At 35.0% G+C, this 24030-nt stretch overlaps 1 protein-coding gene across 1 annotated transcript in view; it reads left to right on the top strand.

Annotated features, from left to right (window-relative positions):
- LOC114006117 (regulating synaptic membrane exocytosis protein 1-like) overlaps positions 1-24030 on the top strand; it is a gene marked incomplete at its 3' end in the record, with an annotated part of 286386 nt that overhangs the window by 237447 nt on the left and 24909 nt on the right. The window contains exon 4 of the mRNA XM_027768226.1: positions 3087-3098. Coding sequence (XP_027624027.1) covers positions 3087-3098 — 12 coding nt within the window. The remainder of the gene's footprint in view (positions 1-3086; positions 3099-24030) is intronic.

Raw genomic sequence — 24030 nt, forward strand, 5'->3', positions numbered from 1 at the left:
ATGCTCACCAGAAAGAGAGAGACAGAGAGACAGAAAGCGAGAAATCACCCCCTGGGGGGGATGGCCACGCCGCAATCCCTTCTCCTCCATTATCCTCCTCTTGGGATCTTGGGCACGCATGCACATGCTCCCTGCATGAGTTTAAGCCACTGAGTCCAGTACTTGAATCATGGTTGACTACATGGGAGTCCAGCGTCACAGCCATTACACAAACTGCTGGTCCCACTTTTTTGTTAATTTTAAAATCTGAGCTTTTGGTTATCTTCTCAATGAGATACCTTTCACCTCATGCAATTTCTTTTTTTAATCATTAATTTATTATTATTATTATTATTATTATTATTATTAAGTTTGACCAGAGAGAGAAAGAGGGAGAGAAAGAATTAGAAGGAAAGTGAGAAAGAAAGTAAGCCTCCAGGTCCAGGACTTGAACCATGGTAAGCTATGTGGGAGTCCAGTGCCTTACCCACCATGCCACCTACCAGCCCCCACCTGATGCAATTTCATTCTTTGGCTTAAAGAAGAACTGCTCCTCTGTCATGGCAGTGCTTTAAATATATACAATTTTTTTGATGCTCTCTATACTAATGTAGTAGGAACCAATATTCTCACTTGTGAAATGCTAACCAAATTCTATTTAGTTCAGAATACCTATTAATGTTGTACTAAATTACAGTCCCTTTATCAGTACAGAATTATTTATAAAGAAAATCTAGCTGAGTTTTCTTTGACACAGATCTGCAGTATGATACAGCACAGTTATGATTATCATATACCTACAAAATTCTTTGTATTTATTTATTTGTTTTTAAAATTTTGCAATAGGGTGTGTGCGCTTGCTGGAGAGAGACAGAGAGAGAGGGAAAGTGAGAAATCATCCCAAGGGGAGATGGTCACACTTTAGTCTCCTGTCTTCCATTTTCCTCTTGTGATTTTGGGCATACACGCACATTGCCTTGTGCGATTTTCAGGCCACCAGACTCGGGACTGTGCAGTGGAATGTTCAGGACCTAGCTGCCATAACCACCATGTCATTGGCTGGCTTTCAGTATTTCTTTAAACAATTTGTGTTACCTAATAATGGATAGAGTTTAATATAATTAAGATGTATATATTAAGATAACATCGAGCTGGCAGGTGGCATGCTGGTTAAGGGTGCTGGACTCTCACGTGGCTGACAGCGGTTCAAGTCCCAGACCTCGTGGCTTGCTTTCTCACTTTCCCTCACTCTCTCTCTCTCACTCTGTCCCTCACTGGGCAAATTTAAATAAACAAACAAATAAAGTTCAACAAATTAAAAAAGATAACATTAAAGCTTTAAGCTTCCCTGATATTTTCCCAATTTGGGAAATCTCAGTCACAATGAAAGTGAACCACTTCAGCTACAGTGGCACACCTCTTGGTTGATGCTACTACTGAGGCTGAGACTATCCGGGAGGCGCAGGTCGATTCCTAGGGCACTCTGAAAATCTAGGCACCTGTATTTCCACCTACTAGGGAGGCTGAAGCAGGAGGATTGCAACAGATGAGACTCTGTCTGAATAAAGTCATTTATTAATATAAGCCTTCCAATTAACTTTCGATTTTTTGACAATCTGTGCATTAAGTAAGGTATTCTAAAATCTCTTCCAATGGAATTAAGACACTAAGTATAATAGATGTAGCATATACTTTAAGATAGGACTGTAATCTGTGTAGCTTTGAGAAGATAACTTCTCTGAAAAAAGTTTCTTCATCTGTGAAAAATTATAGTAAAAATTAGCTTTGTATGGTTAGTTTGAGATTAAGTAAAAATGACCAAAGTCTGGGGTGCTTTTTTAAAAAATAATTATTTTATTTAAGTTTATTCATTTATTTATTTTAATTTGACCAGAGAGAGACAGAGTGAGTTAGGGGAGTGAAAAGGCAAGCCTCCAGGTCCGGGACTCTAACTGCAGTTGACCATGTGGGAGTTCATCACCCTTTACCATGCCACCCGTTGGCCCAGTCTGGGTTTTTATAATATACATGTTTCATTTTTTTAAGTTCCATTCTTAGGTCTACATAAGTCTTATTTTTTTCTTGCCAAAAGTGATATTATGATCTATTTGTTAATTTCCTCTTCTTTCATGTTTTTATATATACTATTTTGAAATGAATTCTCATAGGTGACACCTGGAGGTGGAATGTTTACTATGAATAACCCATGTAGTAAAGGTACTGAAATAGGAAAAGATGCCGGCAGTGAACATGAGTTGCCGGGCATCTGAGTGTTCAAGCTAACTGAGCACTCATAGCTCTTGGGTGAGTACGTTAACCTCCCCTTAAAAGTTTGAGGCAAGCCCATAGCAATGTAGTTAACTATTCATGCATTAAAATCATTAGGGTCAAACTCAGGTTTTAGAAAGAAGAGAGTGTTTAAAGAAGATTGAGTTAGTAGTTATTTCAGCTTGTAATCCATGTTTCTCTACTAAAACCATCTCATCTTGGAAAAAAAATTGAAAGGAAAAAAAAATAAAAGAAACTATGACTCAAAATAATTCACGAGAATGCAAGAAAATAAGTAAAGTTTTTTCCATATGTCATGAAGGTTGAAATATATATCACAAATAAATAATGTGTAATATTTTATAACTAAAATAATGAACATATTTCCTTTCCCATTTTTATTTATTATATTTTACACTCTTAGATTTTTCTTAAATATAGGCACAAATATTTTAATTGCAATTTTATAAAATTAGTCATACAATTTTATGCATTTAAATAAAATATTTTCAATAATAGACTGCATGTGCTAGTGAATTAACCTTTCTGAGGAATATTTTAAATGTAGATTACTAATTCAAGTTCTAACAGTTTCAAATATTATCGTCAACTCTTGCACCTAATATATAGCATGACCCGTACGTATGTGTTTTCAGTGAAGGATTTAACTATGACTTGTTTTGGGGAAGAGAAATCGTTTATTTTTCAAAATATCTATGTTTTAAGCCTTTGAAGAGATACAGACTTGTTTTCTTAAAGTCAGGTTGTTACTGTATCACTCATGTTTGTTTTTCTCTTCTTTTCCTTCTCTTTCTGCTTCCTTGGATGCTTTCCCGAAGGAGGACAAAGTGGTTAGATCCATGCTTTCTTTTCTATCATTTATTATGTTGTGAACTTAATTAAGTAAATGTTGCACCTAGTGTTTTTAATCACTATGCTTAACAAAGAAGTTATATGCTGAGAAGAGTGCATTCCTGGTTCTCATGGAAAAAAAAATAAGATGAACATGCAGGGGCATTGCAAACTTTTTTATTAATAAGTAAAACATGGCTGATTTGAGTTTATGATGACAGTGAGATCTTAACATACTCTAGGTAGTTATGAGCTAATTTGTCTTCTTGGTTCTTCAGGCTTTGACAATTATTCAACCTGTCTTCAGGAACAATAAACTCTAATGCGTTTTACCTTTCTCAACACTCAGTAGATGTATAGGTGGTTGATTTGAAACTTTATTGCAGAAAGAATGGGATGTGGTAACAACAGAGAGAATGGATCAAATTCAAATGTGGAGCTTGAAATGGAATTATTTTTCTGTGAACACAAGTAGCAGAGTTGTTATATTGAAACACATTTTGCTCTTCTCTTCTCCCTCTTTCCAGAAATCACTCTTTTGGGGAGTGAAAGGTCACTATTTAATTTAATTAATTAATTTTTAATTAATTAATTAATTAATTTTTTGAGAGAGATTTTTGCTTGCTGGAGAAACAGAGAGAGAGAGAGAGAGAGACCAGAAACATTAAGCAAGAGATCACCCCCAGGGGTGATGGCCATACTGCACTTCCTTCTCCTCCATTCTCCTCTTGGGATTTTGCACACTCAGGCACGCACACCCGGCCTGAGTTTTAAGCTGCTGGCTCTGGAACGCAAACCATGGTCGACTATGTGAGACCATTACAGCATCCTCTATTTCCCAAAGATGAATTTCAGCTCTTACCAACTGCAGAAACCACAGAGGCTGTTTGTACTTGGGAAGATAGGATCCAAGTGGAACCTTCACAGCCTCTCGTTTGTATCCACACTGTACACCTTGATTTGGTGTAAATTTCTCACAGCTCATTAGTATCCTAGTAGGAGACTGAAGCAATGAATATTTTAGATTCGATATTTCAACCCTACTGCTTTTGTTCAAAATTTTTAAAGCTTAAATAATATAATGCAGTGCATAAGTAGCCAGTGTGACATTAAACTGAATATTAATTTGTGTTTTTAAACTTGATGCTATATGCACATTGATATTTTCTATGAAAAAAATCAGGTTGAAAAATTATGAAAGGTACGCTTTTTTCACTAAATATTTTCCTCTACCATTGGTGGTATGCGGGCTCATTTTAGGGGATGTTATTTTAATGTACCATGTACTGTATTAGAAAAATATATGACTAGAATATTCCACCTGTGGCTTCATCAGTACTTCTTTTGATGAATCTACATTTAAAATGTAGATAATCTTAAATTTCTTTAAAGAACAAAAGCGTAAGTAAATAATAATGATGGCATCATGTAGATTGGTGGTAAGATTTCAGCTACCTCTGTAGGGCTGGCCTTTGACAACACTTCTGCTTATTATAATTACTGTGTAACGAGAACCAGGTGAGTTTTGTGTTTCAGACTGAAAGTAGGGTCGGAAGGCCTGTGAAAAATGCAGTCACTCTCAGTTATTTTCTACGCTTTGATTAGAATGCAAAAGACTGCCACATAAATTTTTCAATACATGATCAAACATTTTTAAGACTCTTTTTAACCTATTAAAGTAGCTCATTCAATTACCTTTTGGTCCCAGGAAATTGAAACCATATTTTTGTCTTGTTTATACTAAAGAGAATAACTGAGTATTAAAGAAAAAAACTTGATTTCTAGTACTTTCCCTATTCCTTTGAATTCTTAGTTTTTGTAGACAAATTATAGTTTGTGTGTGTGTGTGTGTGTGTGTGTGTGTGTTGGTGTGCATGAAAAATGCAGTGAGATAAAGGTGAATAAAACTTTTCTGAAAGAAATTTTCATCTTGATAAATGTAATAATGAATTCTACTTGGTTTGTAAACTAGTGAAAGACATGTGATTTCTATACTAGAGTATCTAATATGAATACCTAACGATGGCTAGTGTATACATATTTCCTTTATTAAGTCCAACTAAAAATATTATCATTTTTTTCAGCCCAGCAATATTTTATTTTAAGATTTCACTCTTAGTTTCAATCATATAAGAATTTGGACAATTGTGTACTTGCTCATAAGAAATGTCCTAACAAATGTAGTGATAGTTTATAACTGGAAATTATTTTGTACAAATGCATACTGTCCTTGGTAAAATTAGAATTTTTTTTTTAACTTCATTGAAAGCCTTTTCTAAGCCTAAATATATAGGAATACTGTCAAATTCCCCATAGCCTGTTTAAATTGCTTTTATCTGTTTTACTCGCTATTTGGCAGCAGAGGATTGAATTTAGATAACTCCCTAGATAACTTTAACACTTCGCTAGTTCTAAGCCCACTGAATTGAATCCTTCAAATTAAATTTCTTCAGAATTTCCTGTAAATTTTCATCAGTTTTGTTGTTGTTGTTGTTGTTTTTGGTTTTGGTGGTGAAAATAGTTTTATGAATATAACAACTAAAAATGAACTTGAGTCCTAGTTTATCTATGTTTTCACAATAAAGTGTCAAGTTTGTAAGTTAAGAATATTTTATAATAAATGCTAGAACTCTAACATTTTCTTATTCTTTCAAAATATGAAAACCTCATATATATACCTTTAAATAGCACATAAAAATACTTTTTATAGCAAAATAATAATTAATGAGACACTATGTTTACAGAGTCACAACTTTTTAAACTGATTTTTCATAATTTTTTTTGATGTTTGCTTTTTGGAAATCATACTAAATGATATGTTGATGAAATAAATGTATTTTTGTAGGAAAAATCTTTTAAAAGGTTAGGGTTGGGTGAGTTGGGACAGTGCTAACTAATTTAAGATTGGCCTTATCATAAAGTATTATCGATGGGGTGATTGATTTAAAAAAAAAAAACAGCTTGTACAGTTTTATTTACCTTATTTCTAATAATAGAGGGAAGAAAAATAGCAGGAATATTGTCCATAATGTTAACAATGATAGGATAAAAACAAAACTCCTAACTCATTGGTTAGACAGGGGATGGATAAAACTTTGCTTTGTTTTGTTTTGTTTTGTTTCTTCCTTTTTTTGGTGTGTTTCTTATATATTTTACTTCTTTTTTTTTTTTTTCTCCTCTTGATTTCCTTCTTGAAAATAGCATATGAAGCTTCTCCTCAAAGATTGCTCTTAAATACCAAAGTAATGGTTTGGGTTTTTTTCTCTCACTAGGATTATAGATAAGCAAATCAGCAGAATCATAATAATTTAAAACATGATTTACATGATTGTATTAAATACTTGTTCTTATTATGAAAAATCTCACAGTTATTCACATTTAGTCTGTGGCAGGACAGAACTTATGATCATAATTTAGAACCTTCAATTTTTCAAGAAATGTATAAAGGTTTGCCTGGACACACTTTCATATTTCGTTTTTCTCTCTTTTTTTAAGAATTTTTTTTTATTATTATTATCTTCTTATTTTATTAGAGTGAGAGACAGAAAGGCAAAGTGAGAAAGCAAGCTGCCAGGTCCAGAACTCGAACCCTGGCTGAACACGTGGGAATCCAGCTCGTCAACCACCGTACCACCTGCTAGCCCCCATACTTTGTTCTTTTAATTGGTTTAATAGATTTCTCTGACAGAAGTTTCTATAGAAGTTCTTACTAAAAATATAAGATAGCCTATAGAGAAAGATTTATAAACATGGATAAATATGACAATAAGTAAATGTTAGGTTGCATTAAAAAGAGAACTTTCCTCCAGCAATTTGATTAGATTTCTCAAAGTGTCTTGATTGGTTTTGTTGTGTTTATTCTAGAGAGAAATAAAACAAGTTGCAAAACTTTTTATGGAAAATAATTCAGAAAGCTGTGGTCTTTTCATGACAAATCTATTTTCCTAATTTGCTACACTATTTTTTAGGAAATATTAATCTCTTACATTTGTATTATTTTTCTGAAAATGTTTGCAAATATTCAATAATCATTAGGAAGTTTAAAGTCCTGGTTAGTCTTGCTTTTATTCTCTCTGCCTCAAATAATTTTTTTAAGAATTATTTTATTATCATTATTATTTTTAATTTGACTCAAAAGAGACAGAGAGAGAAAGGGAAAGTGAGAAAGCAAGTCACCAGATCGAGGACTCAAAGCACAGATGGCCACATGGGAGTCCAGCGCTTTAACTGCCACACCGCCTGCCGACCCCTCAAATCAATCAATTGTTTTTTAAAGTTTGTGTGTGTGGTGTGTGTGTGTGGAGGGGGGTACAATACGGTTTTTGACAGTATGCATACATGATGTGACTTTAAAATCACAGATACAGACATCTTCTTCAACACTGAATGTTAGATTAAGTTGTGTACATTCGATAGCAGTCCTGCTAGTATTTTTATTCGTGTGGGGGAATGGTGGCTAAATATTGAGTATTCGGTGACATTTTTACTTCACTCTGGTACACCAGTTTAAAACCCATTCCTTTTGTTTGCATGCATTCTTGTATAGTTATAAAATATGTTTCAGAAGATTATAATTTCACAAATTAATCATAATTAGTCCTGCCATGCATCATTATTAAATAAGGATTTAGGGAACTACATAAGGGGTAGAACACTAGCCCTTTCTAGTATAAGAAAAGGACTGTAGTGGGAACAGCTTTCACAAAGCTAAAGACCGAACTGGGCGAACTTCCTGACTTTTTGTGGACATAAATGCTCAGATATCTTGTGTATACACCTAGGAGCGGAATTTTGGGGTCAAATAAGAACTGTTTGATATCTGGAGGACCTGCCAAACTTTTACTGTTTAGATGCACAGCAGTGAATGAAGGTTCCAAATTTTCCGTGTTTTTGTCAATACTTGTTATTGTCTATCTTTTTTTTTCTTTTTATTTATTCTTTCATTTATTTATTTCAGTTTGACCAGAGAGGGATAGAGAGAGGAGAGAGGGAGAGGAGGCCGCCAGGTCCAGGACTTGAACCGCAGTTGGCCATGTGAGAGTCTAGCACCCTTAACCATCAAGCCACCTACTAGCCCCTATTGTCTATCTTTTTGATTAATAGCCATCATGTTGCATGTAAAAGTAAAGTGGTGTCTCATTGTGGCTTCCACAAAGCTATTTTTAAGCCAGAGTTATCAACCTAGTATGATTCCTCCAAAGATTTACATTATATGAATTTATATTCTTACTTAAAAGTGTTTCTAAGTTAGCAGTTTCTCAATAATGTATTTTCCTTAAAATGCTAGCATATTCAAAGTATAGAAATATAGTTTCTTCCCTGGGGATTCTGTATTTTCCTATATTAAATTATTTAAATATTTATTAATTTGTATAAGCCAATCAGACAGGATCTCTGTAAAATTTATCATACCTTGGAATCTATGAGGGGACTTAACAAAAGTTCATGGAAAAATGGAATTAACATTCAAGATTCTTTAGGTGCAAAAAATTTTGCTACCTAGTTTTTGCATAATGTACATTTCTCATAAACTTTTTTTAAAATAATTTTTTGAGAGGTTTTTACTATAGGGCACATTGCGCTCACCAGAAAGACAGAGACAGAGAGAGACAGAAAGTGATAAATCACCCCCCAGAGAGATAGGGATGACCATGACTCAATCCCTTCTCCTCCGTTCTCCTCTTGGGATGTTGGACACGCATGCACACACACATGCGGCTTGAGTTTGAGCTACTGGGTCCAGGACTCGAACCACAGTCAACTATATGGGAGTCCAGTGATATAGCCATTGCGCCAACTCTGGTCCCATTTTTCATAAACTTTTTAAATACCTCCTTTGTATTAGCTGTCTAGTGGAATAATTATTCTTGGGGTACAGCAAAGTAAGAGATGTTTATGACCAACTTAAAAAAATATTTTTAAACACACCAAGAGTAATAGCAATTTCAGTTTTACCTCTAGCCGTAGATACAAAAATAATAGAAAATTAATCCCATACTTTAAAAAAGCTGTTTTTGTTGTTGTTTGATTTTTTCATGGTGCATGTTACTTTCTTTGGGGTTAGGAGCTTACAGAATACAAACAGTCATGCATCATCTGCCACCCGACTTTAAATATCTGATGCCTGCCATCCGAAGGATTTTAGCAGCAGATAGATTCCCTATCATTGCTGCCATTAGTAGAAAAGATTTTAGTCACAGCATAATTAGTTTGGTTTTAGTCTAGCCATTCTTTTTCTATACCTTTAATTTTATCTTATTGTTATTGTATTTATTTATTTAAGGCCAGAGGCAGTATATGCTCACTAGAGAGAGACAGAAAGACGGGTGGGGGCTGGGAGAACGCACTCCACAGAAGGAAGTGGTTATGCCACAATCTCTCCATCTAGTTGAGATTGGTGGCACGTCATGGGTGTGTTTTTCAAGCCACCAGGGCAAAAATTTAAACCATAGTTGGCCATGTGGTATCTGGTTGCCTTAACCTCTTGGCTATAGGGCTGGCCCTGTTTTTTTTTTTTTTTCTTTTTTTTTAAAGAGAGATTTTTGCTAAAGGGTGCCAGCATTTATGAGAGAGACAGAAAGTAAAAAATCACCCCCAGGGGGATGGCATGCCACAATCTCTTCTCCATTCTGTCAGGATTTGGGGCTTGCATCCACAAGTGCCTGGTGTCAGTTTTAATCTGCTGGGTCTGAGACTTGAACCTCAGTCAACTATGTCGGAGTCCAGCAATGTAATCATTACAGCATTTGCTGGTTCCTATCTGTTTTAAGTTTCTTTACTTCTTCCATGAAAGAGAGAAAAACAAAGAGACAGGCACCCCTAATAGCGTCTTCACACCACTGTCTACCCCACTTCTGCTGCCCAGGTCATGGCACATGTGCATGCTGGCAAGATCAGAGGTTGCTGGGGTATAAACCCAGGACTTCCCTTGTGGGTCCAGGTTCGTTACCACTGTGTCACCACTGGCTCCTTCCTGTTATCTTTGTGTCCAAGAGTGTGCCTTCTGGTAGACAGGTATGCTACTTGGTCTTACTTTCTTTTGATTTGTCTTGTCCAGTCTGATAATCTCTGCCTTTTTTTTTTTTTTTTTTTAGAGGTTTTTGCCACAGAGTGCATGCACTTGCCAGAGAGACAGAGCGAGACAGAGAGCTAGAAAGTGAGAAATCACCCTCCAGGTGGGATGGCCATGCCACAATCCCTTCTCCTCCATTCTCCTCTCGGAATCTTGGGCACGCACGCACACGCGCCTGGCCTGAGTTTAAGCCACCGGGTCCGAAACTTGGCCATCCTCCCTGGGGGCTGATTTCTCACTTTCTGTCTCTCTGTCTCTCTCTGTCTTTCTGGCGAGCACACGTGCCCTATAGCAAAAAAAACCTCTCCAGAAAAAAACAAAACAAAACAAAACAAAAACCATTTATATTTACTACATTTGGTTCTCTTCATTTCTTCCTGTGGATTTAAGTTACCATCTGGTGTCATTTTTCTACTCCAATACATTAATTCCACCCACATCTTTTGTGCTGTTACTGTCAAATGCATTCCATTTATGTATATTATAGGCTCAACAATAGTATTATATGAATATTGTTTCATATGATTTTTAAAAATTATTTAAGAGATGAGGCAGTAGGTGGCATGGTGGGTAAGGTGCTAGATTCCACAGCTGGATGATGCCGTGGTTCAAGTCCCAGACCAGACGACTTAAAAAACACACTGAGTAGGTGTGTATGCCCAAAATCTCTAGAGGCAATTGAAGGAGAAGGATCACCCACAAGGGGTGATTTCTCATTTTTTTCTCTCTTTATTCCTCTCCAGTAAGCACAAGTGCCCAATAGCAAAAAAAAAAAAGTTATTCAGTATTCAAGAAAAATCAGTTGCATTTAATCACTAAGCTTACTTTTGTTTAACCAAGCAACCACTAAAATTAATTATAATTAAGATCAGTCTTTTCTCCAAATAACATGCATTTATTCATTCAGGGAAATTTTATCTTATTTTATCATGATTATTTAGATTCAGTGGTCAATGTAAAATATATGTAATAAACCCTTTCTTCCACAGCTTATTATTTAATAAGTTCAGCTTATAAGTGTGGATTTGTATGTTTATGTGTGTATGTATAGTATAAATATAGTGTTGTTGATATACTATACTTTTTATGTAATGTGATGTTAACAAATAGATGAAATCTCCTAAAACTCCCTCTTGGTGACAGGATGACAAATGTCTGCTAATTTATTCAACATCTTTATTCAAACTTTTTAGTTCCCAAAGCATCTTGTGCCCATTCCTTATAAGTTACAAATCTACTAGACCGTAATCATTCTTCATGCTCTATTTATTGGAGTGGTTTTGGAGACATTGTTTAAAGTTGGTAAAATGTGCTCTAAATTTATTAGAATAGTTTGGTAGATACGTTAAAAACTTACAGAAAATTCCCTGATCTTGGGACCAGCAGTTAACGTAATGGCTATGTTGCTGGACTCCCACGTAGTCAACCTTGGTTCACGTCCCAGACCTGGTGGCCTAAAATTCATGCTGGGGGCGTGTGCGTGCGTGCCCAAGATCCCGAGAGGAGAATGGAGGAGAAGGGATTGCAATGTGGCCATCTCCCCTGAGGGGTGATTTCTCGCTTTCTGTCTCTCTGTCTCTGTCTGTCTTGCTCTGGCGAGCGCACGTTCCCTATAGCGAAAACCTCTCAAAAAAAAAAAAAAAAAAGAAAGAAAATTCCCTCATCTTGATGCCATAACTTAATGTTAGGTATTTAGATCTTAAGAAGCCCCTGTTTCTATTTATTGCCTTACCATGCCATGTAATATATAAATGTATTCATTGGAAAATTTATTTTGTTATTTAATGTGTGTATGCAGTAATTTTTTCATACATAAACTTCAACAGCAAATACTTTATTTTCAAAATTTCACTTGAATTGTTTTACAACAGTGGAAATACAATATTACACATTTAATTTGTGAACATCTGTATTGTAAAAGATTTAATTTTTATAAAATAAATCAACTATTCTTGCTGACCAATAAAGTGTTGTTGCAGCGAATCATATAGTAAAAGTAGATTACATATTCCATGGGAAAAACATGCCGTGTGACTTTTTAGTTACCTCTAAGAAACTGGAGATATATATGTCTTTCAAAATACCTAGAAACACAGAAGACCAGTAATTTCAGGTATTGAGCCCAGTGTATAATTACTTTGTTTTTGGAACAAATTAAACCAGGTATGGCAATCAAATTGCAAAGAGAAGTTGCACTTGATAAACTTCCACAGAAAGCTTCTAAAGAGGGCAGTACAACAAGCCTTGGATTGATGGTTGCAATACATGATCACAAGGGTTTCCTGTTTTACTTCAATTATTTTTCTGGTTTTGCTTATTGCTACCTTTAACGTGTAGACATGGTTAAAACTTTTATTACTTATTACAATTACTTTTGATAATTCACATGTATGTCTGGTGTATGATTGTTCCCATAGGAATAGGTCTTCTAAAATCTATATTCTTTAGTTCTCCTTAAAAATCACATTTGCTAGAGATGCTCAAATTTTTATTACATATTAGAGAACAATTTGGGGAGGCTCATGTAGAAGAGACTTAAAAATCAAATGCAGATTGGACTAAGTTTGTAGCTAAGGACCAGTACCTTCTTCGAATATGTCTTGTTCTTTTACACATTTATACCTTCCTTTCATTTCTCTTAGTGTCAAGATATCCTTGGTCAGCTTTTCTATTGATGAAGGGCTGTTTTCTAGAGACCAAGTGCCACTGCCTGCGGGCTTGGGGAGGGATTTCAGCAGACCCTGTGAAGGCTGCCTGCTTCTTTCTCTTCACCTCTTTATCTCCATCTCTTTCTCTCTCTCAAAGTAAACAGATAAATAAACTTACCAAAAAACACACACTTCACTTAGATGTGCGAGTTTCTTGTAGATATACCAAGAGTAAATACACTCTGGAATACTTGATAACACATTGCTTGACACACAATATGTATCCAGGTAATACTAGCATGGAAAATGTCAATTACATGAGATAAGAAATAAGTTCAACTAGACCATGTTGCTTGAAACCGTCCAACGACTTCTCCTCTCACCCAAAGTAAAAGATAAACTGTTTACAATGATACCCACACCTTCGTGACCTGTACCCCACGGGCATGCCCATCTTCTCCCTGCAATCTCCGACCTGTTGCCTTCTGCTTTTTGCCTTTTTCCTGTCCCTGGGGCATACTTCACAAAACCCTGCCTAGGGTTCCTAACTTAGCTCTTCTCCTAGAACGCTGTTCCAAATCCTCGCACCCAAACTTTCCTCAGGTCTCTGCTCAAACATTACCTTATACAAAACTGCTGTCACCACCCCCACTACAGAACATCCTTTACCATTTACCATGTTTATTTTTTCCCCGTAGTACTCTCCTTTGGAAAATATGTAATACTTGTTTCTACATAAGTAGTCCCAAAATGATGTAATCTCTAGTGTGTTCATTTTTTTAATAATGGGAATATTTGATGAACTGCTACTATGTCAAACATCAAATGAATACTTGGGGTAAGTGCTCTCTTATGCATCTTGAAATTTTTTTTAAAAAGAAAAGATGTTTAGGAACCAGTAGATGACGTAATTGCTATGTCACTGGACTCCCATGTAGTCGACCACAGTTCGAGTCCTGGACCTGGTGGTTTAAACTCACATTGGGCATGTGTGTGTGCGTGTCCAAGATCCTGAGAGGAGAATGGAGGAGAAGGGATTGCAGCATGGCCATCCCCACTGGGGAGTGGTTTCTGGCTTTCTGTCTCCATCTCTCTCTTTCTGGCGAACACATGTGCCCTATAGCAAAAACCTCTCCAAAAAAAAAGTTTGGATTATGCTAGTATATTATTGAAAGTAGCCACTTTCTCATTGGTGAAATAAGGTATTGTGGTGATTAGAGAAAATTAGGGAATTAGAATTTCACTGAACACAATTTAGTAAATGTAAGTGAACCAGAAATATGCTCTTATAAGTTCTTTAAGTTATTGTTTCGTTTTTGAATGTTCTGCAAGGTAGTTTTCAATTTGCATTATTTCATGGAATTTTATCTACACTGTAGTCATGTTATGGCAGGTATGTTAGACACAGTACTGTATAGGCAGACATAAGAAGTGAGGCCAAAAAAAATCTAGTAATTTTCTATACATCAAAATATTGACAAAAATGTGGTTGGTAGTCCAGGACACCAGCTTCAGAACATGGCTTTTCAAATAAGATGATTTGGCTAATCTTTCAATACAAGTTCTCGTTATGAAATTCTCTTCTGCTTATATCAGATTTTTAAAAAGAATTATTAATTTAATTTTTATCATTATTATTATTTTTAGTTTCCTACAGGGTGAATGCACCCAACTGAGAGAGTTAGGGGGGAGGTGAGAAAGCAAGCTGCCAAGTCCAGGACTTGAATGGCAGTCAGCCATGTGGGAATCTAGCACCTTAGCCACCATGCCACTGTTGGCCCCTGTATCACATTTTAAAGGAAATAAGAAATATTGTATTTTATTTGTAAACATGTTTTAAGTATTTCCCTTTGCTCGAACTGCTTGGATGACATGGACCATGTCTCACTTTTCTTGGTGTTTTGCTCAGCATTTACCACAATACAACAAAGAAAGTCAATATTCAGTAAACTTCAAATGAGTGAATGGATAACACTTCTCTGTATCATTTTTCCCCTCAGTTAATTATTATTTTTTAAAATTCATGTGCTTGAAACTCTAAGTTTTATTTCTATTATTTATTTATTTATTTTAACACACATTTTTGCTGAAACAAGACTTAGAACTTTACATGACAGAGTCATACACTCCTCAGTCAATACTTTCTTATTTGTTGGAATGAATTTCTTCATCTCATAACTTTGGCTGATATATGAGTTTGGTTGAAAGTCATTTACAGATATTAAATTTTCTTAGCCATATATAAAATAACCCCAGTGGACAAAGTTATAGTATTACTAGAAACTATCTATTATTTCAATTAACTGTTTTATTAGAAAGAACATATTTTTAGAAGTCTATGACCTGGGGCCAGCAGGTTACATTGCTGGACTCCCACATGGTCAATCATGGTTCTAGTCCTGGGCCCTCATGGCTTGAAAGTCACGCCAGCTGTGTGTATGTGCAAGCCTAAAATCCTGAGAAGAAAAGGAAGTGTGGTGTGGCCATCCTCCGTGAGTGATTTCTTACTTTCTGTCTCTCTATTTTTGTCACTCCAGCAAGTGTACACACCCTATAGCAAAAATATCTCTAAAAAAAGTCTGTGACCTAAATGTATATTGTATATAGTATTTTTGTCATCTTATACAAGTCAGTTGAATACATGGTGTCAATTTGATGAACTTATAAACAATTAAATTTGTTACATATATTTGGAATTATCTTTATTTGACTATGTGTGAAAGTGTTTATCCTCATGTAGGTTTTTAGTTAATGCATTAGAAAATATTTGAATAAGGCTAGTCTTGCAATCTAGTGGTTAAAAAAAGCCAAATCCCATATGTATGACCTCAGTTTGAATCTTTCCAAATCACAGCCCCAGGGACTTGAAAAATAGACCCAGTGGAGCCAACAGGTGGTGTGGTGGTTGAGGTGATACACTCACATGGCCAACCGGGGTTCAAGTCCCAGACCTAGTGGCTTTCTTTCTCTCTCATCTCTCTCTGGTGAGCACACGTGCCCTATAGCAAATTTACTACTACTAATAAATAAAAGTAAATAAACAATTTTTTAAAACTAATGGTATCTTAGTCAATGCACGTGCAAAAGAAATTTTTAAAAGAAAATATAAAAAACACCAGGCATGTGTGCATGTATGCTCAAAATCCCAACAGGAGAGAGAAATGGAAGCAAAAGAGATTGCAGAGTGGCCACACCCCGCGGGATGCCTTCTTCTTCTCTGTCTCTCTCTTTTTTTTCCTCTCTCTGGCAGTGCACGTACCTTATAGCAATTAAAAAAAAAACAAACTCAATGAATAGGATTTTATACGCTACAATACTATTAGTCCTTAAGAAGGTGCTGCATGGTTTGTGTATGTGTGTGTGTGTGTGTGTGTGTGTGTATGTGTGTGCGTGCACTAGAAAGAGATTTTAGATGCTTTTTTTAGGTGTTGTTGTTTTTTAAATTTTAGGGATCTTTAAACTATGTAATTACTTCCACTGTGTAAGTTGACTGTCATAAATATACAGACTCCTGATCCCCTCACAACTCCAGGATTAATGCCACTTAATTTTTGGTATATAATACAAAACTTCCTACAACGGCAGTTGGAGGATCATTGAAATAATTTATTTTTTGTATTGAGATGTCTTCTTTTGAATCCAGCTTTTTTTCATTTACATTCATAATAAGCCTTAAAAGTAATATCTTTAAGATATTTTATTCTAAATTTTGCTCCAAATATAAATGTGCATGTTTAAACTATTTCAGTATTGGAAAATACTGGTAGCAGGAGTTTTTTTAATGACAGAATATAAACATGTAATTACTGTATGTTTTTGTTTAGCAATTGCAAGACTCTTTTTCCACTTCTAGTTAATGTAATTTCCTGTGACATTTGTTGAGTTGGCTGTTGAGGCGGTCTGGCCTAGAGTGAAGAACACTGGAGTGAGTGCTTGAGAGTCTGGCTTTAGTCACAAATCCAACCCGTCTTCTAATGATTGGGAATTTACTTGAACCATAGATGGCCTCAAGTCTTCTGCAGAATAAACGGGTGGTACTCAACACACATCTCCTTACTTCTTGACTTAGACTGGAGAATCTAGCTAGGATGGTAACAGGGGTCATGGAGATAGGTCAGTGCAAATGCTGAGGGAGAGGGGGTTGTCATGATGGAAACTAATTCTGAGCAGAGGACCAGATACAGTAAAAAGGGAAATGAAAGCATAATAGATTTAGATACAATTGTCTGAACCAAAGACAACTTGAAATAGACTGAAGGCAGCTTTACTGTGTAGTGTTACCTATTAATGTAACACAAAGGCATTTCCAAGAATTTATGATTCCATGATTTACATTTTCAGATCCCCATCTAATTACATTTAGGAAATTATTTAGTCTTCTGAATTTTTCTTCAGTGGTCCACAAACATTTTCTGTAAAAGATCATATAGTAAATGTTGGGTCATTGGGAAAGTCTTGATGCATTTTTGCATAGAAAAACATAGTAAAATATTTCACGACTTCCCCAACCACCTGCTATTTTAGGCTTTTTGGCCTTATAGTCTGTGACACAGTTACTGAAATCTACCTTTATGGTATGAAAACAGCCATAGACAATACCAGTGGATGTTACTATGATCTAAAATAAGTTTACTTAAGAATACTGAAATTTTATATAATTTTCATGTGTCACGAAATATTATTATTCCTTTGCTTCTTTTCTTATCCTTAAAAATGATGATATAGATATTTTTAGCTCCTGAATCATACAAAATCAGTGGAGACTATTGTGGCACATCTTGGTGCTTGGTAAAATTAAGCCAAAACTTCTGTAAGACTAGGGTCCATTTTTTTTATTTTGTGAAAATCACTCAGGGACTGTTGAAAGGCTTTTCCTACCCCAGAAAGGCTTACTATTTCCCCTTTTGAATTTTGCTAAGTAAAAATGTTTATTCAAAGAAAACTTATTTCAAGGCATTTATGCATGATTTGTAAGGTAAAATAAAGATCAGTTCCCCCCCCCAAAAAAAAAAGACAAGAAATTTAATAATGTGACTAGATGTAAAATAAATATGCAAAATCAAATATGCATATACCATCATTTATTCAACTTTAAAAAAATTGTTTCAAGGCTTTTTCACATTAAAAATAATAATACAGTAAATATTCTTGAGCATATATCCTTTCTAGTATTTTATATCTTGAAGATAAATTTAGAGACAAAGGTTTTTTCAAACTTCTTTCCAAAAATGTTTTAATAATTTAGCAATGCAAGGCCACCAGATGGCATAATAGTCATGTGGCTGGACTCCCACTTTGTTGACTGCAGTTTGAGTCCCATACCCGGTGGCTTAAACTCACAACAGGGGCATGTTCATCTGTGCCTAGAATCCCAAGACAAGAATGGAAGAGAAGGGATTGCCACGTGGCCATCTTCCCCGGGGGGTGATTTCTTTTTCTTTCTGGTGAGCTCATGCACTCTATAACATAAAACTTAAAAAGTAAATTAAATTTATCAATGCTTCAAAGTAGACATTCCACATATACCTACCAGTAATAAATGTCAACCATGTTTTAATTTTTGTTAACATAATACATATAAATTAACATTGTATTATTAATTATTTGCATTTCTTTAACTTTTGTAAACTTACAGATTATTTCATGTTTTGAGTCATCTGGGTTTGATTTTCTGAGAACTACTTATTCATAGTTTTTGCTTATTTTTCTATTGGGTTGTCTTTTTTCTTGTCCATTTATAAACAATCTACGTGTTAAATAGATTATCATTTTATCTGTTAACATATTGTAAATAATATATTTTTCCCAATCTGTCTTATTTATTACCTTTGTTTGGTTCCATAGCTTATTTGTTTTGCTCTTCTGTTTTAAAATTAAGTTACCAAATTTTGTGCAAAAAGTAAATGTATATGATTGTAAAATACTAAATCATATGGATCTATGTGTTTATGTATGTGCATATAAAAAGTACAAAAAGGTCGACTTTGAGGCCATATCTACTAACTTGTAGGTAGAGCCATGATATATTGTTACTTGAAAGAAAAGCACATTGTTGAATAATACATCTGTCTTTTTTTTTTTTTTTCACTATAGGGTGCGTGCGCTCGCCAGACAGAGAGAGACATAGAGACAGAAAGCGAGAAATCACCCCCCAGGGGGAATGGTCACGCCGCAATCCCTTCTCCTCCATTCTCCTCCTGGGATCTTGGGCACACACGCATACGCGCCCGGCATGAGTTTTAAGCCACTGGGTCTGGGACGCGAACCGCGGTCTACTACGTGGGAGTCCAGCGACATAAACATTACGCTAACTGCTGGTTCCCGACATCTGTCTTTTTTTAAGATGCAACTTAATCGATATATAACATGCATAAAAATTTATCCTTTTAAGGGTATACTTCAGAATTTTTGAATAACTTTAGCAAGTAATGCAATCATCACCAAAAATAGGTTTTAGAACATTTTAATTCCTCTAAGAAGGTCCAGCATGCCCATTTACAATTAATTCTCATTACTTCCCACAGCTCCAAGCAACCACTAATCTATTTTCTGTCTTTATAAATTTTTGTTTCCTGAACTTTCTAAATAAGTGGAAATGAAGCAATTTTATATATATATATATGCACATGAATACATACACGTGCACATACACATACATACAGTTAGGCTGTGTATGTTTGTATTGACAAGGGAAAAGTTGAAAACTGATAAGGAATATATGAGGAGCATCTTCAAAAAGTTCATAAAAAGGCAGTAATAAAAATGGATGAATGGATTTCAATTTTTTTTTTGCACAGAGTAAACTTGTACTTTAATTATATTTTTACATAGACTTTTTGGAATTTGTACATCTTTCTAATGACAGATTGAAATAAAGGGGTTGAGGCTGCAGCAAGAGTGGCAAAACAAAAACATCCCAATAAGTGCTCATTTAAAAGTAAGAATAACCCTGGGCCAGCTGGTGCCATGGTAGTTGAGGTGGCTGGATCCTACATGGCTGACTGTATGCTTCAAGTCCAAACCTGATGGCTTGAAAAACACACAGGGCATGTATGTGTTCGTGTCCAAAATCTTGAAAGGAGAAATGGAAGAGAAGGGATTCCAGTGTTACCATTCCCCATGGGAGGTGCTTTCTTACTTTCCCTGCATCTCTGTCTCTCCCCTGCAAATGTATGCACCCTCTAGCAAATTAAAAAAAAAAAAATTCAATAGAAAAATGTAAACAGGAAATTTTCATCAAGTACATTACAAATAGCAAAGAACCATATTAAAGAAAATTAAGTGCATTGAACAATGAAGTATCATTCTCCACTATCAGATGGGTAAAAATTCAGGAGATTAACACTACCTAGTGTTTTTGGGGTTTTAAGAAATGACCATTCTTGTACGTTGCTAACGGGAGTATAAATTAGTAGAGCTTGTTCTGCAGAGCAATTTCTTAGATCTATGAATATTTAAGATTAGTTTACCAGAAGCAATTCTACTTTTGTATTTTTAAATTCTAGAAAAAAGACTTATGAGCATTTATTTTAGTTAAATAATAACTTCTATATACACATACATACATAAATCTGTGTGTATGTATGCTGACAAACATATATACATAAATAGATACACATCATTTTTTTTTTTTGGAGAGGTTTTTGCTATAGGGCACGTGCGCTCGCCAGACAGACAGAGACATAGAGACAGAAAGCGAGAAATCACCCCCCAGGGGGGATGGTCACGCCGCAATCCCTTCTCCTCCATTCTCCTCTCGGGATCTTGGGCACGCACGCACACGCGCCCGGCGGATACACATCATTTTTGAAATCACTTTAATATAAATCTAGGAAATATTTCCCCTAGGGAGAGGAAATATCTGTATTATACAATTTAATACATTATGGGTAAATATTTCTTCCTGCCATGGTTATTTTATTTAAAACTTAAAACTTTAAATGCCTTAAGTTCCTTATAGTGATTATTTTTATTATGTTTAGTTTATAAGAAAATGGACCCTCATTTCTCCAACAAGAAAGCAGACCCCATGTTGTGTGCAAATGCTCTAAGACTTCTCACAGCACAGGGGTATTCAGAACAGAAATTACAGTATCTAGAGCTGCATTTACCACCTTCAAGTTTTCAAGGATTAGTGACCATCTAAGTTCATATTTGCATCAGCAAATATTCACATCAGCATTTATGTAATACATACACACATATAACCATTTTCCTATTGTCTTGATGTGAAAAGATACTTTTCAATAATAGTTGGGAAGAAATGTAGAAGAGAGGACTCACACTTTAGGAGGTGATGTTCTTTTCTTCAGGATGGCAGAAAAACTTAGTAATTTCCTAATTTTCCAATTGATGAGTAGGTTATACATACTTCATACTTTTGGATGGGCATAGATTCCAATATCCACAGCAATATTTTGATAGACCTTCCTACACATCTTCCTGGAGAATATTTCTATCTTATGTTTTCAGTGATTGAAAGTTGTAAAAATTATTTAAATGTGGCATAATGTAAAGATGTGATGCTCTGTGAGGCAAACTTATATGTGATGGTTCCCAGTTCAAGTCCAGAATCCTCCCTAAATATTCCAAACACACGCTTGTCCATGATCTGGGGCTGGTTGAAAGATGGGTGTGGATGGTGGCATCAATACTTTGTTGGGGGTTCTGGACCTTTCTCCATCATGTGCATGTGAGTGCTCATGGGATAAATTAATAAATAAAATTTTAAAATGTTTTAAAACAGTGTTCTAAAGTTCACCATCTAATAACACAGTTATGGGGTATAGAAAAAGATTAATTGAGAAATGGTATTGTTTATGTGAGAGATAATCTAAGTAAAAATGCTAATTCCTCCCCTGCACAGTGGTGTGGTGTGGTGACCATCAGTGTGCTGCTGATAGATAATAGCTCCAAAGGGAATTTCTATGCCCTTAATTTTCCCAGCTTCATCCTTGCCCCCCCCCCCAAATTTTAAAGATCCTTCCATAGTTGGGACACAGTAATGGTTTATTACCTGTTGATTATAATGTGTGTAGTGTTCCCAACTGGATTGGTCTGAGATGTATTTCATGTTGGGCAAATTCTCTTTGCAAGCCAAATTATGTATAGCAATTCAATGTATAAATAATAAAAATAGTAATAATAAAACAAAAAATATACTTCCACATTTTGTGTATTTAAGCCAAATGCCTATTGATTTTAGAATCCAGTGCTGTTACACTAATAAAGTAGAGGCTGAGGTTTGAAGTAAAGAGCTCGTTTAAATAGTTTCATCTTTCCTAGCAACGGCAGTGTTGAATGATGACCATAATTGTGAGCATTGCAAAGAGTAAAATATCTCTTCACATGACAGGGACCGACGAGCATCTTAGTTTTTCTTCACATTTTGATAGCTTATAAAGTTAGTTAAACTACCCGAAATTTTAAATAATTCACGGAAGCGTAATTGTTTTTATTTAGAACTGTATTACACAGTAAAGAATGTCATTAGCAATTCAATGTGTATTTCCAAAATAACCAATAGAGCACATTTCGAATGCTTACAACATAATGCAGTATGAAAAGCTGAAGGTGGTAAATGTGTTTATCTCTTCAGTTTGTTTGCTGCACACCATATGCACACTTTTAAAAACTGTAGTGAACTCTACACAGATGTATAATAATTGTTTGTAAATTATAAATTACAATAAATATTACATATAGAAATTCTGCATTTTTAAACTAGGTACTTAAGGATATTAAGAAAAATCTTGGTATTATATTTTAAAAATATGTTTTCCAGAATTTAACATATGTTGGTATAATGTAGTTTGGTGATAAAAATCATTTGACTAAGATTAAACTGGTCTGTTTTTACCTCAGTTGAACTGCTAATTAAATGGATCACTGAGGGTACATTATCTAAGTCTAGTAGTTTCTAGTTTCCCTTTTTCAGATGTTGTAAGTATTGAATTAGGTGGATCTTAGCTTTTTTCAAGTTCTAACATTCTGGTGAAAAAATAATTACAATTTGTTCTCTTTGGCTAAACTATTTTATACAATGCTTTGACAACAATTATCAAAAGTGACATTCTGCTAGTTGCGATTTTTATATTTGTTTCATGATGTCTCTTAAGAGATCAATATTTTAAAATTTGTAAACTGGATATTTGAGTGGAAATTAATTGAAAAGGAAACTTAAGCCTAGGAAGGTAACTTGATTTACCATATTTCAAAAAGCATTAAATCAGGTATGCCTAACTCCAAAGACTGTTTTTCTCTAAAGTATCATTTTAAATAAAAACAACAAACAAAAAAACAGTTTTTTGTTCTTTTGAACAAAACATAAGGCACGTTATCATTCTGACAGAAAGCAGTAAAAGATTAAAAGTAGCCAGTATGTGTAAGTTAGACAGTAAATTCCATGTCTGTAATATGGCCTATTTCCATTTCCTGAGAATAGTAGATCATTATTCATATATTGTTTCTATCAGAACTTATTCTCAGATTATATATAATAATAAGGAAAAAATAGCTTTTTTTATGAGTGGTTACAGACTTCTCACAGTGTGAAATCTCTATCAAATAACATTTCCCACTATGTGTATAAAAATGAGGTTAACTCCAGCTTAAAATTAAGCAAAAATCATCTTGCAATGACAGGTGTTTCTGCTATGTTATGATACCGTTTTCAAAATAACTAAACAGAGCACCACAAAGGAAGGATTGTGTTAGCAGGTGTGAAATAAACATCAGTAGAACACTTTGCAAAACTTCGTAAGACCTTTAAAATAGATGACGTTTTTGGTAAACGTTGCCAGCAGCAGTAATCCATATGGAGTTAGCGAGTGGATCAAAGATTTACCTAGTATATAAAGTATGTAGTGTAAACTGGGTCAGAAACAGAATAATTATGCTAACAGCTTTCTCCATGGTACAGTGTTATTAAGCAGACTAGTTTTGCAAGTCTGTTGACCCTGGTTATTTTGTTATTGTGCTGGTTTGTAGTGGATAAAATTATATTTAGTAAATGTTAGTGGTGTTTGGTATGTTTATATTATCATCTTTTTTTAAGAGAGATTTTTACTATAGGGTGCTTGCTCTCACTGGAGAGACAGAGAGCCAGAAAGCGAGAAACTACTCCTCCCAAGGAAGATGGTCATGCCGCAATCTCTTTTCCTACATTCTCCTCTGGGATTTGCTGGGTCTGGGACTTGAGCTGTGATTGGC

The sequence above is a fragment of the Tupaia chinensis genome, unplaced genomic scaffold (genome assembly GCF_000334495.1).
Source record: "Tupaia chinensis unplaced genomic scaffold, TupChi_1.0 Scaffold145685_1, whole genome shotgun sequence".
In the NCBI taxonomy this organism is placed as follows: Eukaryota; Metazoa; Chordata; class Mammalia; order Scandentia; family Tupaiidae; genus Tupaia; species Tupaia belangeri.